Genomic DNA, 26702 nt, shown 5'->3' on the forward strand with positions numbered 1-26702 from the left:
GTTGAAATTTGATATTAAATTTATGAACTTAAACTTATATTGGATTCAAACATTGATTGAATAAATGGTGATAAAGGAGTTTTGCTTGGTTGCTATTTTTTGAATATACATCTTTGAATCTTGCGTACCCCTGGAGTGCCCTTGCGTACCCCCAGGGGTACACATACCCCCATTTGAGAACCACTGAGTTAGGTGACAGAGGTGCATCTAGTGTTTAAGCCAGGGGTGGCATTTCCCTCTTTGAAAACCTGATTGCACCCCCCCTTGGTGCCAGTCCTGAACTTTGATAGGGTGTCTGCAGGGCTTGTGTTGAAATTTTTGGGCTCTGTTGCAACAGGCTGCTGGTAATATGCATTGCATTTTTATGTAGCAGTTTTTAATTGGTTGGTGCTTTAAATTGTTACTTTAGATCTAACTTTTGAGTGCATATATAGAATGAAGCCTATGGGAGATGTGTGTCGCCATTAGAGCTGTGCTTGAAAAACAGCAATATATCATCATGCACTCATTGCCAATGCACGCATCGATTCATGTTACAGAATCAATATAGAAGAAAAGCTGTCTGGGCAGTTTTTGGGACTTGTGGTGCATTGCAGAATGAAGCCAATAGGTGGCAGTGGCCAAAACTCCACGCACAGCTGGCTCAACTGAAGGCTTATGGGATCATTTTGGAGTTATTTAAACACTTGAAAGTTGGTAGGCATGTGATTTAACTGCAACAGAATAAACTTTTTTACACAGTCCTGATCAGCCCCTGGTGAAAATCCTTATGTTCATAAACATGTCCATCAGTGTCTTGAGAGAGGCTAAAGAAGCACGGCACTTTGCATTGACTTTAAGAGTTATTCTTTGTGTTTGATTTTCCTTTAACATCTGATGAAATGTAAAGACACACACACATCCACCAATGTTGGTAGACATTTCAGAGAGCAGGGTATGGTGTTTCACTTGCTGCTCTGAGCACAAGAGACTAGAGATACCAACGAAACACTGTCAGGCTTTGGAAGACTCAGGGTCAAGCTCTGCAGCTGGTACTGATCTGAGTGTGTATTCTGAGTTTTCACCCTTGTGAGTGTTATGATGCCCGAGATATTCATTCATTCTGACATGATATGAGTTTGACTCAAGTTTTTTTAAGTGAATCTAAATCCCCTGAGTGGCAGAGCTGTGACAGAGAGCTGACACAGAACAGGCTGTCACAAGTTACATCAAAATTTATAGTGTCTGTGTTTCAGGGAAGCTACTGCTGCCATTACTGTTACTACAACTAATAACAACCATCATCATCATCATCATCATGATCATTATTATGATGAATAAATTTGAATCTAATAATTAAAAATAATAATCTAATTTATTTCAAAAATGCTAATCTTAATGATTACACAAGAGCACAGAAAAATTAATCTGTTGTGCAGCAGGGAACAGCAGATTAAGTAAAGGAAAGGCTAGATAAATGAGGGAAAGAAAGATGATTTGTTTACATGTGTAATATCCATAGACTGTGTAATGAATGGATATAGTCTCAGTGACATCACCCATCTGTTTCTGAAACTTAGTTTTGAAGCAATTTTGGAACGAGGTGGGCTTTGAGCCTCTACACTGACAGCTACAGGGCACCAGTGTGTCAGTCAGCTGAGCTGAGCCTCGGATTGGGCAAACTCACATTGTTAATATTTTCTAAAGTGCCTAATTAGAAAAATATACAGGTATTAGCTTTTCAGACAGGCTGTAAACATGTTTATTTCTGTTGTGGAAACTGCTTTTTTTGGCTCTCCCCACCTGCTTTTTTATTGAAATACCATAAAAACTTTGGGATGGATTGGATTGGATTGAATTTGGTGCAACACAGGTTAAAAAATGTGGATGGAAAGATTCTTCATCCTATCACTTTACAAATCATCAGACAGTTGACCTGAAGTGAAACATGCTATGGTGGAAAGACAGCTATCAATTAAAAGTGAATATTTAATCATGAAATCTGGCCCACTCATCAGGAAGAATTTTAATCGTGTCGCATGAAAGCTGAATATTTTTATTCCTCCACTTTTTGCCTTCACATGGATTTGCCTCTAAATAAAAATGAAAATCTATTTTTATAATGTACCACAAAGATACTTTTAGTTGATTTTAATCTACTTTTGAGTTTCCACTTTGGATATCTATGTTAATAACTACAGCAGTTTAATATTTTTCACGTCAATTGACAACATCCTGTATTTTTAAAAGCTGAAGGCACCTAACATAAAATCTGTCTTTTATCCTAATGAGTGGGTGGACTTGAATAGAGACAGATACCTTAAAACCAGATCAGCTTTTATGTGGTATGCTTTTCTTTTTATTATTCTAATTATAATTATTATTATTATATTTTTTTCATATGGTGGTTTCTCTAAGTTGTCTGTCTCTTTCTTATGTCTGTCATCAGTTTTGTATTTGGTATTTGTTTTTAAAGTGTACGGCTTTTTCAGAGGTTGGAAAATTAAACAAAATTTGATCACAAAAAAAGATAACCTGATTTGGCTAAATACTAAACATTTAGATGTGAGTGAGAGACATTTTATAGCTGTCACTGGTGCATATGGTATGACATTTACTACTAAGGCTTTACAGTGAGTTTGACGATTATCTTAAGTGAGCTGGAGACATGATCAGATGTAAGCTGCTGTTGAGCTGAAGCGTTAATAAAACAGCTGTTACAAAGATTGAACTATCTACAGGGATTCCTCTTTATTCCAGCTGCTCTTTGGGGGGTTGGTTGTATAATTTTTGAATGTCAGAAGTAACATCATGATAACCCCTTGCTTTCACTTGGATATCCAACATTAATTTCAATGTGAGACAGAAATTTTAAGGTTTGTGTGTACGTGTGTGTGTGTGTGTGTGTAGCATTTCTATTCCCATTCAAGAGAAAAAGAGGAATTAATTAGACCTAAAGTAGGAGGGATATTTTTTTGTGAGTCGGTGGGGTCCTTGGAGATGTGAGTCAGAAGAAGAGGGAAACATTTCAAACCCATCATGAATGTTTAACGACGAAGCACTATTCATTCAGAAGCTTCTAATTTGCCTTTAATCACTCCCCTCTGTACCTCTACTACCTCTCCCCTCAAGAATAAAACACCTCTGATGTATCAATCATCCCGTCCTTGAATATGATTCATCATCATTTCCATTCAGTCCCCTGAATCACATTCTTACACCTGCAGCTTCTGTGTAACGGATGATTTGTTATTCCCTACTCAGACTAAACAACACACATTACCGCTGACTCCCCGTTTAATGCCCTTGTGGACGGGCTTTATCTTCCACAAATTTCCACAACAACTTGCCAAAATGCAGTGTTAACTCTAAACTTTGTTCTTCTTCCTCTTTATGAGCCTCTGGTAAGCCATTGATGGGTGCACATTAAGTTCACAGGGCTCATAAGTCTGTTTTATGAGATCTAGATCAGCAGATGGGTTAATGCTCTGTTAATGCACGCTGACTCACCCTGCTCGTCTCTCTCTGTAAAAATGCCAGATGCACATGTGCTACACCTAATGAGCAGCTTCAGCTTGCTTGTTGACATCAATCGTCACTGTAGTTGTTTTATCTGTCATATCCACTCAGCAGAGCTGTGCTTCTGTTTGTTTTAATTCTTTATCACCCCACTTACAGAACAGGTGCCTCTGTAAACTCTAAAAGTCAGATATACACATCTGCTGTGTAGGTGTCAAAATCATAAATCAACCTATATCTTTAACTTTTCCATTTACAGAATCCATTTAAAGACTGCAATAGCTGTGAAAATTAGCATAGGTCAAAAAGAAATTAAATATACAGAATTAAAAACTTAAGGCCCTACAACCAAACCTTGCAGGACTCCAGATTTAATTTTGAGCTTTTGAAACATAAAACCCCCAGTTTACAAATATTGAGAATCAACTTTTAAGTGAACAATAACTGGGAAAGAAGATGAAAAGATACCTTACACTTGAAACAGACATATTTTTCTGATTACTCAAAATATGTCTTTTGGCCAACCCTTTTAATAATTCTATAGATAACAAACATATGTTTCAGTATCCTTTGTAATTTTTTAGAAGTGACTTTATAATTTGCAAAAGTTAGTGTTAGTGTTAGTTCATGGTTAGCTTTTGTATGTAGCCTCACACAGACTAATATCCTGCTTTAACACACTCTTTTACATCTTCTCTTTTTCATTTTTCCTTTCTGTGTGTACATATGTGTGTATTCTATCTAACCACTTTCCCTGTCTCCCTTATGTGTGAAGGCTTTCTCCCTCCCCATGCTTCTCCTGGGAGGTATAGCACACCTGCAGGTAATGTAGGCCATCAGTGGCCCCTTGCTGAGAGCACACCTGTGGAGGATCCTCCTCAGAGGTTTATATAAGTTCAGGCTAAGCTATTGGCGTCAGAGCTTTTACCCTGGTTACAGTGTATGCAGTTTCACTTTTGCTGACCTACATTCCATTATTGAGTACTATTTTTTTTTGCCTCTCCGTTGTTTTAGTGTTCAGTAACTTTTGCTTAGCACTGAGGCTTTCCAGATTCTTTTGTTCAAAGTTTGCAGTTTTTTCAGTTAACAACATGCACTTCATTTCTTCAGGGACTCCAAGTTTGCATGCGGGTCCTTTCTGTCAGCGTTGTTCTGGAAATATTGCGGTCTGGAATGTGTCAGAAGCTGGTTGTATGTCTCATCTGCTTGCAGCAGAGTCACTGAAGATTAAATTTATTAGGGAACTTTGGGCACAGCAGACTTAAGCTAAAATGGACTATAAATGGATCCACAGTGGAGACCAAACTGGGAACTCAATCTGAGCATCTTCCTCCACAGTTTTTCTCCTGTGGTTCAGTTTCCCCATTGTGAAGTTCTATTTTAATCCCTGAGGCTGTCACTTTTGTCAGCAATAATCTGTATGGCTCTTTCATTGTTAGTTGTGTCTGAAATCATCTGGTGAGAAGCCTGTAGTGTGCTGCTCCGTGTTGTGTTGTACACTGTGGATAACTTTCAGACTCTCTCCTGTGTCATCTGATCGTGATTGCAGGCAGAGGAGAGCTGGTGGGATATTGATGTGGGGTTCATGGGAGGGAATATTTTGGGCACCACACAGTAAAACAGATCTTTATGGGAAACCAGGAATTCTGTTCACTTGAGGACATGAAAATGATAGTCCTGAGGGTGAAGTGTTTGATCAAACTGCTGTGATACAAACACAGTAATTAGGTAAACAATAAGCAAACATACCATAAATAAACTAAAATCATCATGTGGTGTTTGTTTGTGAAGACATAGTGCAGAGGTCTTTAAAAGGGGCTCCGCAGTCCCTAGGGGGTCTGTGGAGGTACTGCAGGGGTCTGTGACGTTTTTGGTTGGTAAGACATTTAATATATATATATTTTTAATAATTGATAATTATTCCGAATTATTTCAGTTTTGCTTATTATTGTCTTTAAACACATCACTGAATATACAGAAGCCAAAGATGTTATCTTTCAATCAGAAATATATATATATATATATATATATATATATATATATATATATATATATATATATATACACACACACACACACACACACACATATATGAGGGTGTCATTGCTCTGTGTCTAGAGGTCCTTGGTCTGAAAAACACTGAAGACAACTGGCTTAAGATATTTAAAAAAATCAGTGCAAAGGGTCTCCTAAAGATGCAAAGCAAATACTTATTTAAAAGGATGCATGAATTTCATTTCCAGGCAAAATGTCAGCAAATTCAACCCATCAAAACTTTTTCCTGGTGGCAGGAGGATATAATGGCCTTATTAATCCATCTCTTTGGACAAAGTTTGAATTTCATTGGCAAATTTGGAAAAAGAGTTATTATAAAAGCTTAGAGAAAAGTTGTGTCTAAAAGCTCATTGACTTTCCTGTTTTTTAGAAAAAAAACCTGCTACAACAGGCAGCATACTCTAAAACAAACTCAAAAAGAGTATTGATTTGATGCTTATGAACTTGACTACACAGTGTGTATTAAAATAAAATTCCCCCACAGGCTTTGTGTCATATGTGAACCTGGTGGTCTTGGTGTTATAATCAGAAAGTTTACAGGCAGTATAGCCATTTTCGAAAAGAGCATTTCACAGTGATGAGAGTGAAGAATTGAAGTTCAGAGGTGAAGGAGTGTTTCAAGACTAATGCAACTTTTTCTGTGTGCTGGAGTGTGTATGTGTGTGTCCAAACAATACCAGACCAAACAATGGTAGATTAATTGTTTCTCCTGCAAAGTCCTCTCTGTAGCAGACCAATAATGAGTCTGATTAAAGACTTGTAGACTTTTTAATTACCCCCTCTGTAAAGTCCAGACAGAGAAAAACTGCCTCTGCCTCCAGTCCCAAAACTTCTCTGCCTTTCATCACTTTGCGACATGTGTAGGCGTGTTTTCTCAGGGGTCCTAATTTCTGACCTCAAAGTACAGTAATGATCTCTGATATACCGTAGAGAGCGGCCCACATGTTTGCTCTCTGTATCCTTTAACCTGTGATTTTCAGCTGCAGCTCAGTGACACAGAGATGCTAACAGCGGTATTTACACTGTAAGAGGCAGGTGTGCTGCCAGTTGGCGAGCTGGGGGAGTCACAGCGGGTCAGAGGGTGAGGGGGATGTGACTGATGATTGAGCTGGCTGTGCTGACAGCTGGCAGCATGCTGAACGGAAACAGCTTGTTCTAAGTCTGCAGCCTCCATTGATTGATAGGATCCCATTGAATGGCATTGTGCATGTTTACCAGGTAAAATTCTAGTCATGCTGCATAAATCTGTTTTACTTTCTTTGTGTTTTAAAATAAAGCTTAATTGAAGTTCACAACTCCATAAGCAACAGTTTAGTGGTTTAAATGGTAATTGAATGCAGGGCTGAAGCCAAGGTACTTAATAGCCAGGGTCCTTACTCTTTGACACATAATCCGCTGTCACTTCTTGGCAAAAATAAAATGTAATTGCTGTCAAAAAGTTACAGAAATAACCATGTTCTTCTTCAAAGTGGAGGCGGTTGTCTGTCTAACAAAAGTCTGGTTCTGCTCATCAGGAAGGTGTTGTCATGTCATTTCCCTTTGCTAAATGCACTGTGGTAGAATAGGATGAAATCAGACTCCTTATCTTGTCTTAATGTTTGGTCTTTGTCAGTAGTAAAAATATTTGCAGTTTTAGGTTGATAATTGATTTTTTTTCGTGCTGCAGCCTCACAGCAAAAAGGTCACCAGTTTGATTCCCAATTCGCCAAGTGGGCCTTTCTGTGAGGAGTTTGCATGTTCTCACCGTGTTTGCTTGGGTTCACTCTGGGTACTCCGTCTTCCTCACACAGTCCAAAAACATGCTCATCAGGTTAATTTGTTGCTTTAATTGTCTGATTAGAGTAGTTTTTAATTGCAAATAAGAGTAAAATACATTTCATTTTTCATGCAAACAGTCACATTCTGACAGCATTCTGTTCATCTCAAGAGGTTAATCTATAATGCACAACAGACATACAATGCAGAATAAAAAGCAACAACACAAATCTAATGTTTGATCTATGTCACAGTGAGTGTTAAAAGTAAAAGCTTTGCAATATCAAAGCTGTTTGATGCTTTAGTAGTGCAAAAAGGTGTTGTTGGTATTATAGCTGTCCCTTCTCTATTGCCATGGTGAAGTTGTAGGATGGAAAACCCTCTGAGGGATGCATTTGTATGGAAACATGGTGGATAATGATGAGCTGCCAGGTATTGTTGACTGTCTTTGGCTGCAAGGCTTCCTGCTCTGCTGCTCTGTGTGCGCAGAGAGAGAGCACTGATAATGATCAGTTTTCAAACAAAACTGTCCTGGCCTTTGTTCCCTGTCCTTGTGTTTCTCGCTCTTGCTCTGTTTGCCCTCAGTCTTGACTGACAGGCTGAAGGCCACCGCTGCCGACAGACCGGATGAAGGATGTAGACTTTATTTATTCCATTATCACAATCTGCGCGGTGAGATATTTCCTGCTTTAAAAGAGAAACATTGCATTTACCAAGACAACCTTCAAGTGCAAGTCTGTATTTAATGAATCCTAATTTGAAAACAAATAATAAGCCCAATCCTCAGAGCCCAAAAGATTACGGGGCCACAAACCTGCAAGGCTTTTTTGCAGATTTATTTTATTTTAACAGACAAAAAGGATGTCAGGCAAGCAGTGATCACTGGGGGGAGCTAGCATGCAGTTTCTGACTCTCGCACAACTGTTTATTGACAGTTGAATAAATGACTGTTTGTTGGTCCCCTGGAGGGAAAGAAGAACATACTTCAGCTCTGCACACTCACTGCTTGGTGCAAAGTGCTTCTTTGAGGACGTTGGCAGGCAGGATTTATTTGACAGGTGCTGCCTGGAGATGCTGTCTCAGACAGAACATAAACCTCTGAATGATGAAACAGAATATAAATTAAAAGACGTCAATTAGGTGATAAGAACACGCTGTAAAGAAGAACGTGTGCTGTAAAAACAAAGACTCTGCTGGCATATACAGACCCCATGTTGCTGCACTTTCTTTTGCTACTCCAATTAAGCCTGATTGTTTGTTGTTACGTATTACAGGCAGGCACCTACATACTTCATGTTGTGATGATCAATCCTAATACCCCTTGCCGTGTTCAAGTTGATTCTTTTATTTTTTAGGGTCTGGCTGGTTTTTAACAGCACCCCCCATGTTTTCTTTTTTGTTTGATGCAGTGCTTGTTTTATAACTCGGTCCTGTTCTCTCTCATGAATGTGTTCATATTTTTGTGTTGTTTAATTGTCAGGTTGCATCCTCTGACAGTGAGGTGAGATAAATCTAGTACTAATGCATTCAGATTGGTAGAACTGAAAACGGATTACATAGCGAGGGGAGACTGCTGCACAATGGATGATTAAACTACAGTCTTATATTGTAGAATTCATTTTTACTAAGTGTGTATTTTTCCTATTCATTATGCTATCTATGCAAAACAGACCCAATTACCTGACTACCAGATGCTTTGTTTTCTGAATTTCGATGCTTTGAATGTGTTTTGGTGAGAGATAAACGGTCTCTGTGCTCATGTGTCAGAGGAGCTGTCCACAGCAGTGGTGCTGAAATCTGTCTTGGCAGTGAGCTGGTCATGCAGCTCCCTCAGGCTCCGTATGCAGAAAGACTGCAGAGCCAAATGTTGTTTTTCACTTTAAAGTCTACTCATTATGACAGCTGAAATTTGGGATCTACATCCTCAAGATGGGGGAACTCAGTCTTTTTATCTCACTACTTCACTCTCAGTTCTTCTGTGCATCTTGCTTCACTTGCTTTTATACCACCATTTTAAGCTTTTCTTTAATTACCCCCTTCCTGGTTCTGAGATAATGAGAGGTCCTAATTCTTTAGTCCAGATCTAGATTGACCTGAATCTCAAAAGTTGTAATGAGTTTATGTGTAACATAACTTATATTGTTTCTTGTAATTGTGATAGTGTTATTAAGTGTGCAGGAGCTTCTTTCCAACTTCTGGTTTTAATCTCTGCACCTGTCTCATGAAATACATTTATGAAGTTTTCGTTTTACTATTTAAATTGTGGCTAACCAACATCAGTTTTCAAATTTTGAGCTGACCTGACAATTTGGGTTGGCTGATGGCCGATACATCACACTTATGAGTTGTTGCTGTTAAATACTCATGGTCATCTCAGCCAGTAACATGTTTTTGGATGGCTATTTGAACAATTTATGAGAAAGAAAAATGCATTGGGTTATATTTCTGAACATGAATGATGTTGATATACTTACACCAGCCAGAAAGTATTTTAGATTTGATATGCTGTCATTAAGGATTGGAAAAAAACACTCATTATCATTTAGGGGGTTGTTAAGCAGCACACTCACTGACATTACTGTTTGTTAGCACTTGTTAGGCCCACCTAGCTAATGAAAGGTGCATTATTCAGATGCAAAGAAATCCACTGGCAGCCTTTATCAGCAAGATCAGAATAGTTTATTCCAACATAAGGACCACCTCTGACGTGTACATAGCCAGTCACAGTTTAGGTTTTTGGGCTGGTTAATGCTTTTGGAAAGTGTCTCGAGATATGAATATGAAAACAAGTTATGATTTACTTTATTTCTTCTAATCATTATCATTGATTTTTAAATAATGATGTATTTTTACTCTACAGGTTTGCGTTTGCTTTGTTAATACTTCTCAGTTTATAGATCCTCAAATTCTTCAGACAGAGTACTTCCTCCAACAATAACTACTCTCTAAGATGATCATAAATGTACCACTTGTAATTATACAAAAGGAATGAACGTAACAAGGGAATCTCTCTCTTGCAGCAGTGCCAAACGTATCTTCCTCTCTGCCAGTGAGTCACAACATAGACTTCCCTTCGTTCCTTCTTTCTTTCCTTCTTCCTTATCGGAGATTGTTCAGTTCCTTTTCCCTCTGACAGATGACTGGTTCAAAAGGCCAGGAGCTCAGCAGAGACTATGTGTGACATCTGAGGAAACCTGCTGTGTGTGTGTGTGTGAGTGTGTGCGTGTGTGTGTGTGTAGCACAAATAGGCAGAGGAGCTGTGCTAACAAGAGTGTGGTTGGTGTGTGCACGGAGATGTGACACACGGTGAGAGAGTTACAGCACAAACAGTGTTTTGTTAGGAACTATTTCTGCTCTGTGTGGGAGGACGGCAGCTCTGCTTCTCAAGAGCCAGGCCAGCAGCAACCCTGCTTTGTTTTATTGGCAGACAATACAGCAGCATTGGCATACAACACAGCGGAGTGAATATGATTTTTATGGTCAAAGACACTATGCAAATCTTCTCTCAACAGCTCCCTAAACTGCAATGCACAGAACACTGTCAGTCATGAGTACGGTCTCTAATATAGGTCAGATAAGACTTAAACTCTCCACTGATGAGAACTGTGCTGATATCTTCAAGTATTTCGTTCTTCTTGCATTGATTCCGGTTTCCATTTCCTGTGTAATGGACTTGCCAGTAATGAGTGCCCACAGTGATCTGATCCAAACTGACAGGCCTCCATATTATCAGCTACTGTGAGCTCGAGAGCTGAGCTCTGGAACAACTAAATATAGGTCTAGGTGGAGGGACGGAAACCTTAAGGTTTCCTTTATTTTGTGGCAAAGGGGGGAAAAAACCAAGAATGAAAAAAGGCTTTTACCTTCTAGATTTTATCCAATTTAATGGTGCAGTTTTGTTGTTTTTGTCTCGGTTCTGCAATTACGATGTGCTAGTTGTCGTCTTACTTTGCTATTAAAAAATATGAATATGAAGCTTGGAGGAAAATGAGGAAAACTGGGTTGAAGTCTACTTTATTTTGACTTCTAAATATATCATCTGTTTGTTTGTTTTTTCGTTCTGTTCCTCTTCAGAAGATGAATGTTTGTCGGCCATACCATATTTTCTTGTTCTGTACTCCTTTCTTTTTATCTGAGATTCGGTTTTTGATTGATTAATTCTTTTCATCCGCTGCTGTGTTATTTTTAGCTGTACTTACCTCCCTGACATAAAACCCTACCTATTTATATATATATATTTTGTATTGCTGTCTTAAAGCTGTCTTAAATGAAGCTCCAGTGAGGAGTGTGTAGTTTGTGATGATTTGGACAGCCTCATCTCTCTGTTGATCCTGTACATGTGAAAGAGGTGATATCTGAAAAAAACCTTGTTCTGCTTCCTGAAAATAGTCAAATTCATCACTCATAGAGATCTATAATGTAGAACATGTAAAAAAAAAGACTGCTGCTGCAGTTTGACACAAAAAAATGTTGACACCAGCCCCCTGGAGAAGCAGTTTCACACATTGAAAAACAACCACATAGAAGTAGCTGATCTTTATGCTGATGGTCTTATTTGTTTCTGTTTGTTTTGCTAATGAGGAAGGATCAATATTAATCCCAACAGGCTGTTTTTAATAACCAGCTAAAAACAACTCATCGGCGCTTTACTTATTGTAATCGTTAATGTAAAGTTACACGTCTTCAGTTCCTTTCCTCTGCTATGATTTGCCAACCCCCTCCAGATAAAAGAAGAAACAAAAAGAAAAGGAAAGAAAAGGAAAAGGTATTGCTGCAACTCTGGAGGGAAAAATGAACCTCCCACATGGCTACGGTCCACAGTTCCTGCGCTGTCTGCACCCACGGTCTCCTCATTGTTTCAGCAAATCAGTGGATATCCTTGAACGATCGTACAACTCTCTCTCTCTCTCTTTCTCTCTCTGCCTCTCTGTCTCTCTCCACTCGTTCGTCTCGCGCCTCATTATTCTGCACCTGTCGGCAGCGGACGAAGGCGCGCGCGCTCCTCTCCCTTCTCTTCTATGTAAACGGTCATGACTTCTGCGAAGGACACGAACGGGCCGGCGAAAGCGGCTCCGCAGCCAGACCAGGTAGGACCACAGACTGCCTAAAACAGTAGAAACCCACGCGGGAGAAGTCTTGCTGCAGCCACTCCACGGTTTCCTATATCGTTACCTCTCAAAAGCATAACAGCAGCGGCAAAAATAGTTAATTTCAACGGGATTATCAAATAGTGGACGCAGCTTTGAGTCTCTTTGAGTCTATTTTTGTTCGACTTTTTTCATTTTCGCATTTCCGGTAACTAATTGTTCGGAGCAGCAGTTTGAATGTCTACCAACTTACAAACTTGTGACTAAATATTTAATGCTCTCGTGTTGTAACCTCAGCCCACGGGTGCTGCAGCTGTAGCTCTCAGCTCGTGGTGTCCTGTGTGCACGTGCTGTTGGACTTTGAGGAAACACCTGCTGGTCCTCATGACTCACTCACTCACAGTGCTGTTTTCTGTTTGTTTCAGGAACATTTTCTCATTCAGTTCTGAATCATGGATGAAAAGTTTGCATGAAAAGAGGCAAAAAGAGAAGAGAGTGGGTGTTAATTACTCTGCATAGTTCTGTCATCTCATTATATTTGAACCGCGCTCTGTGTGAGGCCATAGGAAACACACTGAGTGATGTAATGGCTTTGTAGACACATGATCCACTTTGGGATTTTACATAACTGAGTTCCTGGCAGTGATATCATAATTTGGGTTGAAAGGTGCTTCACTGAAATAAACTCCAGTTTGCATGTATGCAGGGAGAACATCTTGACAATCAATCTGGTTGTGTAACAGTTGATTGTTGAGTATTTGGTTCATACTGTGATTGTACAAAGGTAGCACTCAGAATATTAAATGAAAAATGAAAAATAAAAAAAAGGTCTGTTTCATTAGTTGAGGTGAAGGCTCTCCACTTTGCATAATTGTTGCATGGGCAGGATATAATTAAGTTTGATATTTGTCACAGTGGAAAATGTTTCCCTGTAAAATCTGACGGAAGTCAAAGGCGTTTTCTCTTTCATGTGTGCTGCTTTCCTCAGCTCGGTTAACATCCATTTCTTATGTCTTGAATGTAGCTGACACTTTTCCTACTTTAAGTGTAAGGTGTTTTTTTGTTTCTTGTGTCATATTCACACAATTATTGTTGCAGGAGTGTGGAGTTGACAGCGGTGCAGCAGATTCTTAACCACAGTCAGATCAGGGGGAAAATGAAGCATCAGCTCATTGAAGGCTGGGAGAAAATGGGATGTCAGACTTAAGAGAGACACTCACAGATAGTGAAATACTCAAATGATAATCTGCAAATGTTGCTATGCACCCAAAAGAACAGTGTATCTCTATTTGCTCAGGGTGTCTTGGCCTCTACTTCGCTTTTTTGCCAGTAAGCACTGACACAGTGGATATAAAAAAGTCAACACAGCACTGTTAAAATACAAGTTTTTCTGCCATGTGAAAAACAATAAGACAAAGATAAATCACTTAAGAACTTTCCAGCTGTCATGAGACCTAAAACCTGTACAACTCAATTGAAAAAATCTTTGGGGTTTAGAAATAATAATAATAAAAAAAACTAAAATAATGTAGTTGCAGACCCTTGTTTAACTTGAGATGTTCAATATGAACCAAATACATTCTAGGACTCAATCCACACCTGCTATTATTCAAAGAGCCTCCGATTAACCCCAAATCAAGCTAAGCTGATCTAGTGAGTTTTTCTGACAGTTTCTTAGTCACATTTTGTAGAAAAAGCCATGGTCTGCAGAGAGGCCCCACATCATCAGAGGGTCTCATGATGAGAAGGATACAAAAGAATTCCCAAAGCATCAGATACACCATGTAACACAGTGAAGACATGGCATTACCAAGAAGTGGATATCGCTTCAACATTGATAAAAAGACAAGAAGAAAACAGGTCAGGGAGGCTGCTAAGTTACATTAAAAGAGTTTCTGGAATTTCTGAGGAGTACTGGCTGTGTAGTACATGTGACAACGATCTCCTGTGTTTTCCTTACGTGTTGGCTATGGGGCAGGGTGACAAGATGGAAGTCTCACAGTGTGTCTCAAATTGCATACTTCTGTACTGTGTACTCAAAACTTTCAAATTGAGTGTACTATGCATACTACATACTCACTGGCTTAGAGCGCAAATTTTGAGGGTGTAGTGCTGTCTCAAATCGCATACTGCCGAGCGCCGTACTTACCGGAAATGACGACATGATGTCGACTTCTTCTTCTTCTATGTCTAATTGTAACTGGCTTCCAGCGCATTTTCGCCAAATACCGCCACTATTTGCCCACAAATTTTCAAAGCCTTTTCAGTAGTATGTTAAACACAGTTAATAACACAATCAAAATATCAAGATCTTACCATCTTTCATTGTAATTACAATGAATTTCAATCGCGCTTTGCTACGCCGTAATCGGCGCCAACAACATCTCCTCTTCCTCCTACTGGCTGAAGATGTCCCGGTATGTATTGTTTATTTGTATTTTTACCGCGTTGAGCGAATGGCCACAGCTCTCTTCCGCCATCGCTGCCAGAGGAGGAAATGAGTGCGTTGAGTGTCCACAGCTGCATACTCAAAATCTGGGCCGATTTGAGTACATCATCCGGGTACTTTTGCATACTCACTTTTCGCATACTATGCATACTGTTTTTCATTTTGACGCAGTATACTCAAAATTTTGATTATTTGAGTATGGAAGTATGTGATTTGGGACACACTATTAATCTTAGGGACAAAAAACATCCAAGCCTAGCTAAATTAAGCAAATATGCATTTCAAGTCTCCCCATTACATGTGGAAAATGTGTTATGGTCTGATGAAACCAAGGTTAAACTTTTTGGCCATAATTCCAAAAGTTTTTTTCTTTTTTCTTTTGCTAAAATATCACCACTGCACGTCAGCAAAAGAACAAAAACTTACAGTGAAGCATGGTGGTGGCAGCATCAGGCTCTGAGGCTGTTTTTTTTTTCAGCTTGATCCTTGGCTCTGGTCAAGTTGGAGGAATTTATGAACAGCTCTAAATATTAGTTATTGTCGGTGCACACCTTCTGCCAGACTTGTATTCGATAGAAAATCGGACAGAAGTTCCTTTCGCATTCAGAAGGATTTGGAGCGTTTTTGTAAAGAAGAGAGGTCAAATATCACCAAGTCAAGATGTGCCATGCCAAGAGACACCTACCCAAATAGACTGTGTGCTGTAATAAAATAAAAAGGTGCTTCGACAAAGTATAGGGTGTGCACATTTGTGCAACTACATTATTTGAGTTTTTGTTTTTTACTCCCCCTCCCCTCAATGATATCATTTTTTCATTTGAGTTGTACAGGTTACAGGTCACACTTAATATGAAAAGTTCTGAACCAATTAATCTTGGTCTCATTTATTCAACCTCACTAAACCTTTCATTCTAACTGGGGTGTGGAGGCTAATTTTATCCTCTTTAGCTTCAACAAACCATTTTCTTCTGGTTAAGAAGCTTGGAAAATATTTGCTGCAACTCCAGCAGTGACCTTGCTCATCTGTTCTATCGGTTTCAAATTCGAACCCCAGCCTCCGAGTCCACTCTTTAATGATGAGGCAGAAAGATAGATATCATAACACAGGAAGAAGCTTAGACGCTCATCAGAGATGTGAACTCCAGCACTCTGAACTGCAAATCTCTGCTGCAGCTGCTGCTGCTGACGGAAGGGGTTTTAATGGAGTTTGGCTGTGAGCTGCTCTTGACTCTCTACACAGCTTTAAACTGAAACATAGGTGGATGAATACGATCTATCTTTTCAACCTCATCATTTAAAATGCGGCTCTCTGAATTAGTGCACTCGTTACACACTCAGGAAATGCATTTCCATGTTTGTTATCTGATACGCTGCCCATCAGCTTCTCACACAACAAATTGCCTGTCATCTTTTCTATGATTGTAATGTTTTTGAGCTCACAGCTGCGGGATATGAACAATCTCACATTTTTCATATTAATTGATATCGATTTTTAACCAGCATCTGTGATAATTGATAATGGCAGTTTGAGGAGTATGCTCAGGAACCCTGAGGAAAACAGATGGTTCTTGACTTCAGAATAAAGATGATTTACATGCACTGATGTTCTTTGTTACATACTTTTAGGCTGTATTATTTTATGATTTAAACCCACATTTTAAACAAACAGGCCCATCAACTAAAAAAAGCACAGTGAGGTCAAAAATCAGCGTCTCTTTACCACTGTTTTGTTGCACATAAAGTTTGCTAAAAGTGCTTTGATAGGTTATCACCTGTATAAAAGGAACATTATATTATTATTTATTATTTTGATAATATGATGTTATCCAGTAAAATTTGCTTCTCTTACACATTAACAAGCCTTCAGCACAGTCACTAGCACAGACACAATGACCTGGCTAGAGAGATCTGTAACAGTGTGTATGTTCATCACTGTTTAAGAGGAGAGCAATGTGGCAGCAAAACAAAATCAAGGTGTGGAAATTTTCCAAGAGGATGAGTAAAAATCTGCTTGAAAATAGTCATATTAAAGATTTGGACAACTCGTAACAAAAGCAAATAAAGAGAAATTGCTGAATTCACAGCATCTGATCGCCCCCTTTTTTCTGTGGTGGAAGACCAGGGATTTTTCCAGCGATTGTGAACAGTTTCCTGGGCTGCCAGTACTTTGTGGACATATCCCTACCTGTCCTGTTTGAAGGGATTTACACACACTCTCTGTTTAATCCTCACCAGTGTGAGTGACATGAGTTTGATGACCAACATGTGGGCTTTGACTGTCCTCAGTTTGATGATGAATTCGCTATGACAGAGACATGGAAACATGCACAGGAGTGATCTGGTTTGCGCTTTATAACAAGGAGCATGTTATTGAAGATTTTTGGTATTTGTTAAAAAAACAAATGCACAAAGTGTGTTTTTGATTAGGACCTCATGGTGCCCCTCAATTCCACAGTTTATCACTATCCGATATCAAGATGGCCTAGCTTTAACACAATGTTTTCTTACATTTTGAAACTGTTTTGATTATGTTTAATAATTTTTTTGTACTGTTCCCTCCATAAGTTGTCAACATGTTGGCTAACTTTTGTTGCCACATTGCATTTTTAAAGAACAACTGATCCTTCATCTTTCCTTTTTCTCAAAAAGATCTGATTTTCAGGGACATTTGTGAGAAATATTCAGTTAAAGAAAAAATAAAGATAAAACAGAAAAGGTTAGCTCTAACTCGTTCATCTGATTGATTGATTGATTCACTCTGGAGGGATTCAGCTTCAGTCACGCTGCTGAGCACTACAGTTCCTCTGATAATTAAAAAGATACCGGGCCACTTTTGTCCAAAGACATGCTCTACTTCGTATCCTCCAACAAACGACTCTAACTCAGTCCCGTGTTTTTCCTATTGACAGCCGACTGGAGTTTATGTGGCCCTTTTCTAATCTGCTCCAGTTTGTCACTCACCACCACGTGTTATTCAACCTTTCAGTGACAGATGAAAAGCTGAAAAAGCCAAGTAAACATCAACTGATGACTTTATGTTTTGTCTTTCTATCACAAGGCTCATGTTCTCCACTTTCATGGATCTCCCACAGATTTACACTTCTAATCTCTGAAACATATGCCCAAATATTTTTGAATTCTTTATGGACTGGTATGATTTTTTTTCCCCATCTGTTCATGAAATCTTTTGGAAATTTCCCTTCTGGAAGGGCTTTCTGGGAAATAGAAAAATATAGGTAATAAAGATACACTAAATGACTTAAAGGTGTAGTCAGCGATCGTCCAATCTATACTATTTGTCAAAATCGCCGTGTTTCTCCTCTCCATTCACACGATATCATCACTGACAGCGTGTTGAAAAAAAAGTCCGGTCTCATTACACAGCCTTGGCTCTGAATTCCAGCAGGTAAATACTGTGGCTCCGACCGAGCCACCAAAACAGGGTACACCCCCACATACCCAGAGGACGAATCATACTCATGCGTGGATCAAACAGATGGGGGAGGGGGAGTAGTATGTTGCGTACATAGACTGTATATAGAGTGGACAGCATGGCTCCGCTATTTATCGTTGTACGTTAGGGATTCTGGGAAAATCTGAGTGAAGCTGGGTGACAAAAATAATAAATATTTTATTTATTTCGGGAGTCTAATCACCTCTTGACTCTACCTCCCGAAATATTTTACGATCCCTCCAAAAAAATACACGAGAACGGCAGCTGTCAATCATCGTTAAACATTACGTAAAGCCTCGTTTTTTAACCTTAAATAACTAATGAAAAAAAAACTTTTCAGAAAAAAAGAGGACTTGGATACAAGACAGCCAAATAATATCACCACAACAATCGGACGTGAGAAACATTTCTATGAGGTGTAACAATTTCTTAAAGTTTGACCACAGCCCATCTAGAATGGCTGGAAAGCCGTATTTTTAAACCTATACTGCAACTAGCCACCAGGGGGAGCAGTTTTTGTAGAGATCTCACTTCGAGCCGAGCAAGCTGGCGTCCATTTTTTTTTTACAGTCTATGGTTGCGTAGCGTTCGCAGTTAGCGTAAGAAAGCAGTGTGATACCAACGGTAGCAAAGGCTGAAAAACAGCTCAAAAGAAAAAGGTCAGAAGAGCATAAAATGAAAAAGAAGGTGTATGACCATAATAGAGGGAAGACCCGGGTCAACACTGTGTGGCTTTCCGCCGGTGGAGGGAACTACGTGATTTAACAGAGCTGAAAACATACGCGGATGTCGCCGTCTTTCGGCTGGACAGGTGAGCAAGATTAGCTTTGTAGTGCTTTCCATAACAGAAACAGCCGTCGGGCATTCATATTATTGTCTAATCTGCCAAAATGTTCTGTTGTTGTGATGTTATCAAATATGGCAGTCGAGATGTGGCTACTGTTGTCTGACGAGTCAGGGTTACCTTAGCTTTGCAGCTTAGCAGTGTGCTAACCCAGAGTCGGCGTCAGACAGACTTTAACAGGGGGGCATAATGACAGGTGCAGGGGGGGGCACAAATTCATGTTCATTACTGGATTCATAACCATTGTGTAAAGTTCTAATTCACACATACAAGGCACTGTACCACAACGAAAGCCACGTCCTTCCCTCTCTTTTCTCTCCCTCCTATAAATACGGCTTCGCGTATTATAGCGAACTGACCCTCGAGCGTTTTCTGGCCCGGCCTCCGCCATGTTGGTCAACTACGCAGTTTCTGGGGTCGTTTCCATGATAATGCACGTCCATCATCTTTCTGGCGTGGAGCTAGGGGTGGGGTATGAAGGGAGAGTCGGATCTAAATTCGTTTATCAACAACCTCTCCACTCGTTTTCTCCCTGACCGCTGACTAGACTTTTAAGCTACCTTTGTTGAGATAAACTAGAGGAGTAAAATTACCAGCCCATGAAATCATAGATGTAGTGAATGTGTGTAACTACACAATCTGCAAGAACTGAACCTAGTTTACTGAGAATGTGATCTCTATATCGAGCATGAAATTATATTATTCTCACTCCTGTTGTTGTATTTTTCAATTAATTCACTTTTTTGAATCTAAAGGAAGAAACTCTTTCATTCACTTGCTGCCTCATTTCACAGCACACTAACTTCTAAATAATGAGAATCAGGCTTTAAAAACACATTGACAGAAAGTTGGGAAAACACAGTAGTGTTTTTGTGTCATGCTTTATCATTGTTGTGTTCATGTTGTCTGAAGTGTTCCTCAAATTTCTTATTTAACAAGAAATAGTCATTCTGGCTAGTTGTTCCAACATGACATTTAAAACTGGATGTCTCATACACTGTCTTTGAGTCCAAATAACAGCAAGACAAAATAGATTCACGTCTGATACCATGACCAATTCCTGACTCTGAAGACCACCTGGGACAGATTGTATTGTTTTTTTTTGCCACAGTATCAACAGGAAGAGGAGGATTGTGGATTCCTTTCTGTTCATTGATATGATGTGTGTGATCAGGCAGTCCGTGCCTTCCTTTAGGCTATTAAAAATTAATTGTTATGGGACTTTGACCTATCAGAGTCAAGCATTGAACACATGGTTCATAACAACAGTTAGGTTATGAAATTATTCTCTAATGGTCAGTTGTTACATATTCTAATAAAGGTAGTCTAGATGAAAGAAAAGCCTATCATATATCATGTACACACACATACATGCACTAAAAAAGCAACAGACAAGATGGAAGTTTCTTCTTTCTTGTCTGCCTTTTTTTCTGTTTTGACAATAAAACGGGTGGATCATTTTAATTATAACACCACTGTGTTTGATACTTGATTCTGATACGTCGGAGGTCTGCTGTGTTGATTTACGTAGCTGACCATTGTCACTCTGATAACAGAAACTTAAATGGATTGAAGAAGGTTTTCATATTAGTTCACACAAAAAAGAAAGTTTTATTGTCGGTTTTTTTCGAAAAAAGAAAAACAGCAACAACAGCAGTTTCAATTAGCAAGTAGTAACAAAACTTGGCTGTGATGCAGAAATCTTCAAAATGTAAGACGGCATAAGAAGTAGTAACACTGAAATTATCAGGATTTGTTATGAAAGTATTTAAAGGCTGACTAATGAAAGAGTAGATATCAAAGCTACACCTGCGTAGGTGTGATGATCCACACAGTCCTGTTTGACTTAAACTTTATCAGATTCTACAATCTGCTCACTTACATTGTCTTATCTCTTTACAAGACACACTTACCCGGTGAAAGTCAATTCAGAATCTCAACGTACAGACCACTGTACCTGAGTGAAAGATTTAAAGTGTCTAAGCCATGGAAGAGAAAAAGCTTCTGTGCAGGTGTTGAATTATTGATTCACAGGTGAAATCAGATAATGGCATAAAAGGCAGCAGCTTAAATCATTTAATGTTATTTTGACTTGTTGTTAAAGAACAACAAAAAGCACTCGTTGACTTTGCACTTTATCTTCCTCATAAATCAGTAGTGCCACAAGTTCTAGCACCATCACCACCCCAACTACTGCAACAACTACTGCTGCCTGTACTACTACAACTGGTACCACTGTTCCACTGTTAGTACTACTCATTCAGAAACAAACACGGTTAACCTGAAAGTCTTATATTAAAGCTAAGACAGGAAACTTAAGGGGATCATTAAGGGTATCCTTTAAGCTCCTTGAAGAATTTAAAAGTCTTTCAGCATATTGTTGTTACAGTTGTTATTCATCAGAACAAGGTTATAAAGTCACAATCTATCAGTCCTCCTTTAGTTTTGTTTTGGTCCTCCAAAATTTAAAGTGAAAAACACATCACATCTATGGCTGTTCAAAACCATTCATTCACTAAATGCACAAAAAATGCACTTCTTGGCAAGAGTTGCGTCTTTACAGCAGTCGGTAATGGTGCTCTTGGGTAACTGAGTCTGTATCCTGGACAAAAAAAACACTACCAATTCTGGCAAATCAGTCAAAACTAAACAGAAAGTCGTCCCAGTGCCTTTAAACATGTTAACGTGAACTTGACTTCTTGGTTAAAGCTTAACTCTGAGACCAAAGTGTTCAGTTTCATAAGATGATTTCTTGCGCTGTAGCTCCTTTTCTGCCACTAGAGTTAAAAATATGAAGTACAACTCTACGTAACATTACTGTCAACTTACAGTATGTTACGTGAGCAATGGGAACCTCTGTTTACTCCTTTCTTCTAGACTTTTCCCTTTTTTTCCCCAAGTCCCCACTGAAAGATGACTATTTTCAATGTTTAGATTGAGATTTTACTCAGACTTCTTGATGAGCAGTATTGGGGTTTCAGTACACTCCACAAGTTCAGAAGAGGGAAGTTGATCAGAGCATGTCCTCAGCCTCTTGCTTCCCTCATCAGTAAAATGCTCACAGGTCAACATGTCTCTCCCCACACTAAGTTTTCTCCACTTCACTTGAGTTTAACCCTCAAACTTCATGTTTTGAGCAGTAACAAACACAAGCTGTGCCGGCAGAGTTGGGCTGATATCTACCATCTCTCCATGAACCAGAAGCCAGCTGGCATGAATTCTTAATCTCACTCATGAATGCTTATGATTTATTGATGCTGTTTCAGAGAAGAAGTTAACCCCCCTGTCCACAGACTACTGCTTCATTCTGGAGTTTGACTGTCCTCAGACAGCGACTCTGTTACAGTGGAGATATATATCGTGTGTCAAGTGTCCGGTGTCTTTACACAGCTGAAGTTTGCTTTCGTTTCAAATGTCTATATGTCCTCACATGTTGGTATTTGAAACCATCTTGTTTCCGAGTTAATTTTGTGTACCCCTGGCCACATTTCCCCACATGACGCCGGGCTGTAATATTAGTCCCTGCTGTACTGTACAGCAGCCAGCAGATTCTTCGCTGCAAATGTGACTCAGATGACTCTCTTGGTTCCCTTGGAAACCAGGTGCTCAGAGATCAGGAAAGATCCATTTCACACTTCAGCGAATGGAGACAAAGCTGGTTAGACAAAGGGAAAGTGGGAGGGAGGGAGGATTAGAGGGAGAGAGTGGAGGGGGAAAAAAGCTTGACCTTAAAAGATGCCTCATTCTTATGGCTCCTTTATCTCTGAATAGAATGAAAATAGTAACAAATGGATTAAAATTAATTCTTCGGCTGCTTCTTTTCCCCTTTGGAGTCGTTGGTGCTCAAATGCACAGCGTTTGTTTGGATGCGGTGCTTTTGGAAGAGAGGGTGAAAATGGTTCCAGTCCTCATTTATTAATGCAGCTTTTATTGTTATCAGCTGTAAAGCATGCATGCCTGCTCTTCGCATCCACACTCACAGGAGGAGGAAGCTTAATGCAGACATCTCACCGTGTCTAAAAAAGCAATGCCAAAGGGTCAAGATTTGCTTTCCTCTGCACGTCTTCCTCATTAAGAGCTCTTCAGAAAAGTCAGCAACCAGGGAACACTCAAGTTTACTACTGCACAGTTTGTTATATATTCTTTAACATGCTGTGCGTCAGGGAAATTAAAGAAAAGGCATCCGAAGTCAGATTCTGTGCACCTCTTCTGGGCTTTAATTTGCTGGAAACAATGTAGTGAGGTGTTGATGATTTTATACATTCTATGTGGGCAATTTCAGTCTGATCTTGGAGCTTTCTGTTGTTTTGTGCTTGAGTAGGTGGGAAATGCTCCACTTTTCACACAGGGATAATGCAGTCTGCAGGGATAAAGCAATCACAGCTGAGGCACTTTAATAACAGTGGATTGTAAGAGACAACACTTCTATCTTTTAAAGATATAAAGCCAGTTTCAGTCAGAGATTGAAATGAAAAATTTCAGCACGGAGCCAGGTTTGTTTTCACAAAAAGATAATAATCAAAGAATAAATAAGCTTTACTGCCCTGTTGTGTTAGGAGGTTTTACTGCCATAGCTTACAAAGATATTGACGAGGTGCCTCACAAGAAGAGCTGATACTTAAGGGTGTGTTTTTTTTTTACCATGAGAAATTAACTTCTGCTTTTATCATATCTTTTTACTACAATAAAATCCTATGGGCTTCATTACATGGTTTTTATTTGTGGTGTTAAGATATATCTCCATGGTTGAGACACTTCAAACACATTCACATACGCATAGGTCAAGTCTCGACCATAAACTATAGAATTGACTGTGTGGCCCCGCCATTTACCATCGTACAATTTTTCAGCAAATACACTGGCCAGAGTCTGTGCTGTAGTGGCTGTGGGGGGCTGTGAGAGAGTCTGAGTGTAGCCAAGCCACAGTTTTTTTCTCTCTATCAAGAGTCTAATCTCTTCTTGGCTGTCTCTCCTAACATATTTTACAACCCCACAAAAAACCACACAAGAACAGCAGATGTCAGTCATTCATTAAAAGTGATGTAAAGCCTTGTTTTAACTCTCTGGTAACTAATGAAAACATTTTTTAGGAAAAAAAAGGACTTGAATACAGGCAGCCCAAAAATGTCTTCAAATCACCACAACAATGGGGTGTAAGAAACATTTCTATGAGTTATACTCATTTTTTAAAAATTGATCACAGCCCATCTGGAATGGCTGAGAAGATGGATTTTTTGACGTATTTTACAGCCAGCCACTAGGGGGAGCTGTTTTTATGGTGACCTCACCTACAGCCAAGCAAGATGACAACCATTTTTTTTTATCGGTCTGAAGTCTCAACTATAACTAGTATTTACTCAAATGTAGCATGTAGTAAAACGTACACCCTGTGTTCAGTAACGGTATTGATTTCCATTCAAAACCAAAAATATGCCTTCAGCATCAGCTGCTCTTTGTTGCTTTGCTCTTTGTTCACATGGCTCTCGGCAGAAAACAGCAGAAATCTTCACCGTTTTATCTAACCAATCAAAATCAAGAGGGGGATTTCTGATTCTGACTTAGTCAATAACTATTGCAGAGCTTCATATAAAGGAGAAATCAACCACTCTAACCATTTTTTTTTTCAAGATAACCCTGGGTGGTACTGCCTCAGATCAATAGCAATATAAAATATACATTTTACATTGGCTAATTTTTTTATTTGTTTTTATGCTCTCGTGGTTCATGAACAAGGTTTAAGCTATAGACATGCTCCATTTTCAAAGCTGGGTTTTTTCTCTAATGAAAGAATGTGTATCTTAAAGACACACAGATGAAGTATTGATTAAGGATGTGAATGAAATCAGACATTTGAGGCAGAAATACAGAAATCAACAAACCTGTGTCTGCTATATACTTAGATAAATGCCAACTTAAAGGGGCTGTGAGTTTGAAAGTGATCTTGAAAAAGACTCCTTTCTGTATATATGCTGGATCGTAATCCACGCTTTAAAATGAGATTATCAATGCCAATATAGGTTATTTCAAAGTGCTACTTCCTAGTTACTTCTAAGCTTCCCAATCGGGTCAAGGAAGACTGAATTGATTCATGGCACATTCAAGTCTCTATGACAACACCACGCTGGCTGACAAGGTTTAGATGTTACAAGGAAGATCTGTGTTTTTCTCTGCTTGAAAACAATTTCTTGGATTAATTGTGAAGTAATGGTAGACACATGAGCCTAACTGAGCCAGCTAGTCTTGAATACGAATGCATAAATCCCATCATATATCAGGTATCGATCAGATACTATCGAAAAAATCTAGATCGGGTATTATTGACAAAAGAGAGGTAAATGGGCCAGATTTATTATACTCAGTGTGTACGATTCTGTGTTTACAGTCACCACGAGGCTCAGCTGTTTGGAGGTTACAGTGATGACTCAACCTGAATACAATGACAATTATGTATACATGATATATTTATGTTGCCCTTATTATGAGTCTCTATTCATTGGATGTTTTAGTATTCAGGCTTGGGCTGTCTCAGGGAAAGCAACAGTTTTGCTTGATTAGCTCTCAGTTGTGGATCATAGCACAGTGCCGGACAGATCTGAAAACTGGGTTTAAGGGATCTGTTCTTATTTAGTTCAAGTCCTTTTCGGATGGACTGGGTAATTTTCTACTTTTGGTAGTTTTTATCTCATTAAACACTTACAGTATATTAAGGAATCCTCCAGGGATTACTTCTCTGACCCCTCCTATTTATTCTTTATGAGCCCCTTTTTGTGTATTAAATATACCATAATGATAAAAATTCCTTGCTCTACATTTAATTCATTTATAATGTAAAAAGACAGTTGTCAGTGCTCGGGAAGTACAGATTATAAACTGTATGAGACACAGAACCTTGAAGCTGAATGATGAAAGTCGCTATCAGAAATTCTGACTCATACTAACTTTTGGTCAGCCTATAAACAGACAAAGAGAAGCTAAGGCTGGTACTAAACCTTCGAAAGCAGAGCAATGTCACTCCCACCTACCAGCCAACTGAGCCTTGTCCTACTGTAAGTAAAGATTTCATTAGCTTTTATTTCCTCAAACAGGTTAATTATTAAAAAAATGCACTCCCTGCACAGTGTGTGTGAATGAAAAAATACTCTCTTTGGGACAAAACAGTTCTGTTTGTTTTGTCAGGTTGCAAACATTTTCATTTCTGTGAAAAAATCAGCATTTTTATGTGAGTGTTAGTACCTTCAGGACTTTTACAGCCAGCCTCAAGTGGACTCTGGAGAAACTACAGATTTTGCATTTGAGCAAATGCATCAACTTTTAGCACAAGAGGTCGCTGCTCGGTACAGAAACGCACACACATGTGCTTCTTCGTACTGGTATAACTGATTCTGTTTGAAGCTCATGTGTTGTATATCAAAAACAATATCCGCTAGCATCAGGGATAAAAGAACACTTTTTGTGCAGCTTTCTTGATATTGGGATATATTTCTCTCATGGCAGTTTTCCAAAACTCGATGACCCCTTTCCTGTAATCGGATTTTCACCCACCATCTCATGTCATCAGCG

General features: G+C 39.1%; 1 protein-coding gene across 3 annotated transcripts in view; it reads left to right on the plus strand.

The window, feature by feature from the left end:
* Positions 1–26702, plus strand: part of LOC141804169 (A-type potassium channel modulatory protein DPP6-like) — a 138743-nt gene that overhangs the window by 76316 nt on the left and 35725 nt on the right. The window contains exon 1 of one of the 3 annotated variants that reach the window (XM_074688485.1): positions 12173–12395. The exons of the other annotated variants lie outside the window; for them this stretch is intronic. Within the exon in view, the coding sequence (XP_074544586.1) occupies positions 12339–12395 (57 nt within the window). The 5' untranslated portion in view covers positions 12173–12338. Of the gene's footprint in view, positions 1–12172; positions 12396–26702 lie in introns of those variants that run through there. 3 annotated transcript variants of the gene reach the window in all.

The sequence above is a fragment of the Halichoeres trimaculatus genome, unplaced genomic scaffold (genome assembly GCF_033239565.1).
Source record: "Halichoeres trimaculatus isolate MK-OKI-2021-1 unplaced genomic scaffold, fHalTri1.1 fHalTri1_scaffold_15, whole genome shotgun sequence".
Taxonomy (NCBI): Eukaryota; Metazoa; Chordata; class Actinopteri; order Labriformes; family Labridae; genus Halichoeres; species Halichoeres trimaculatus.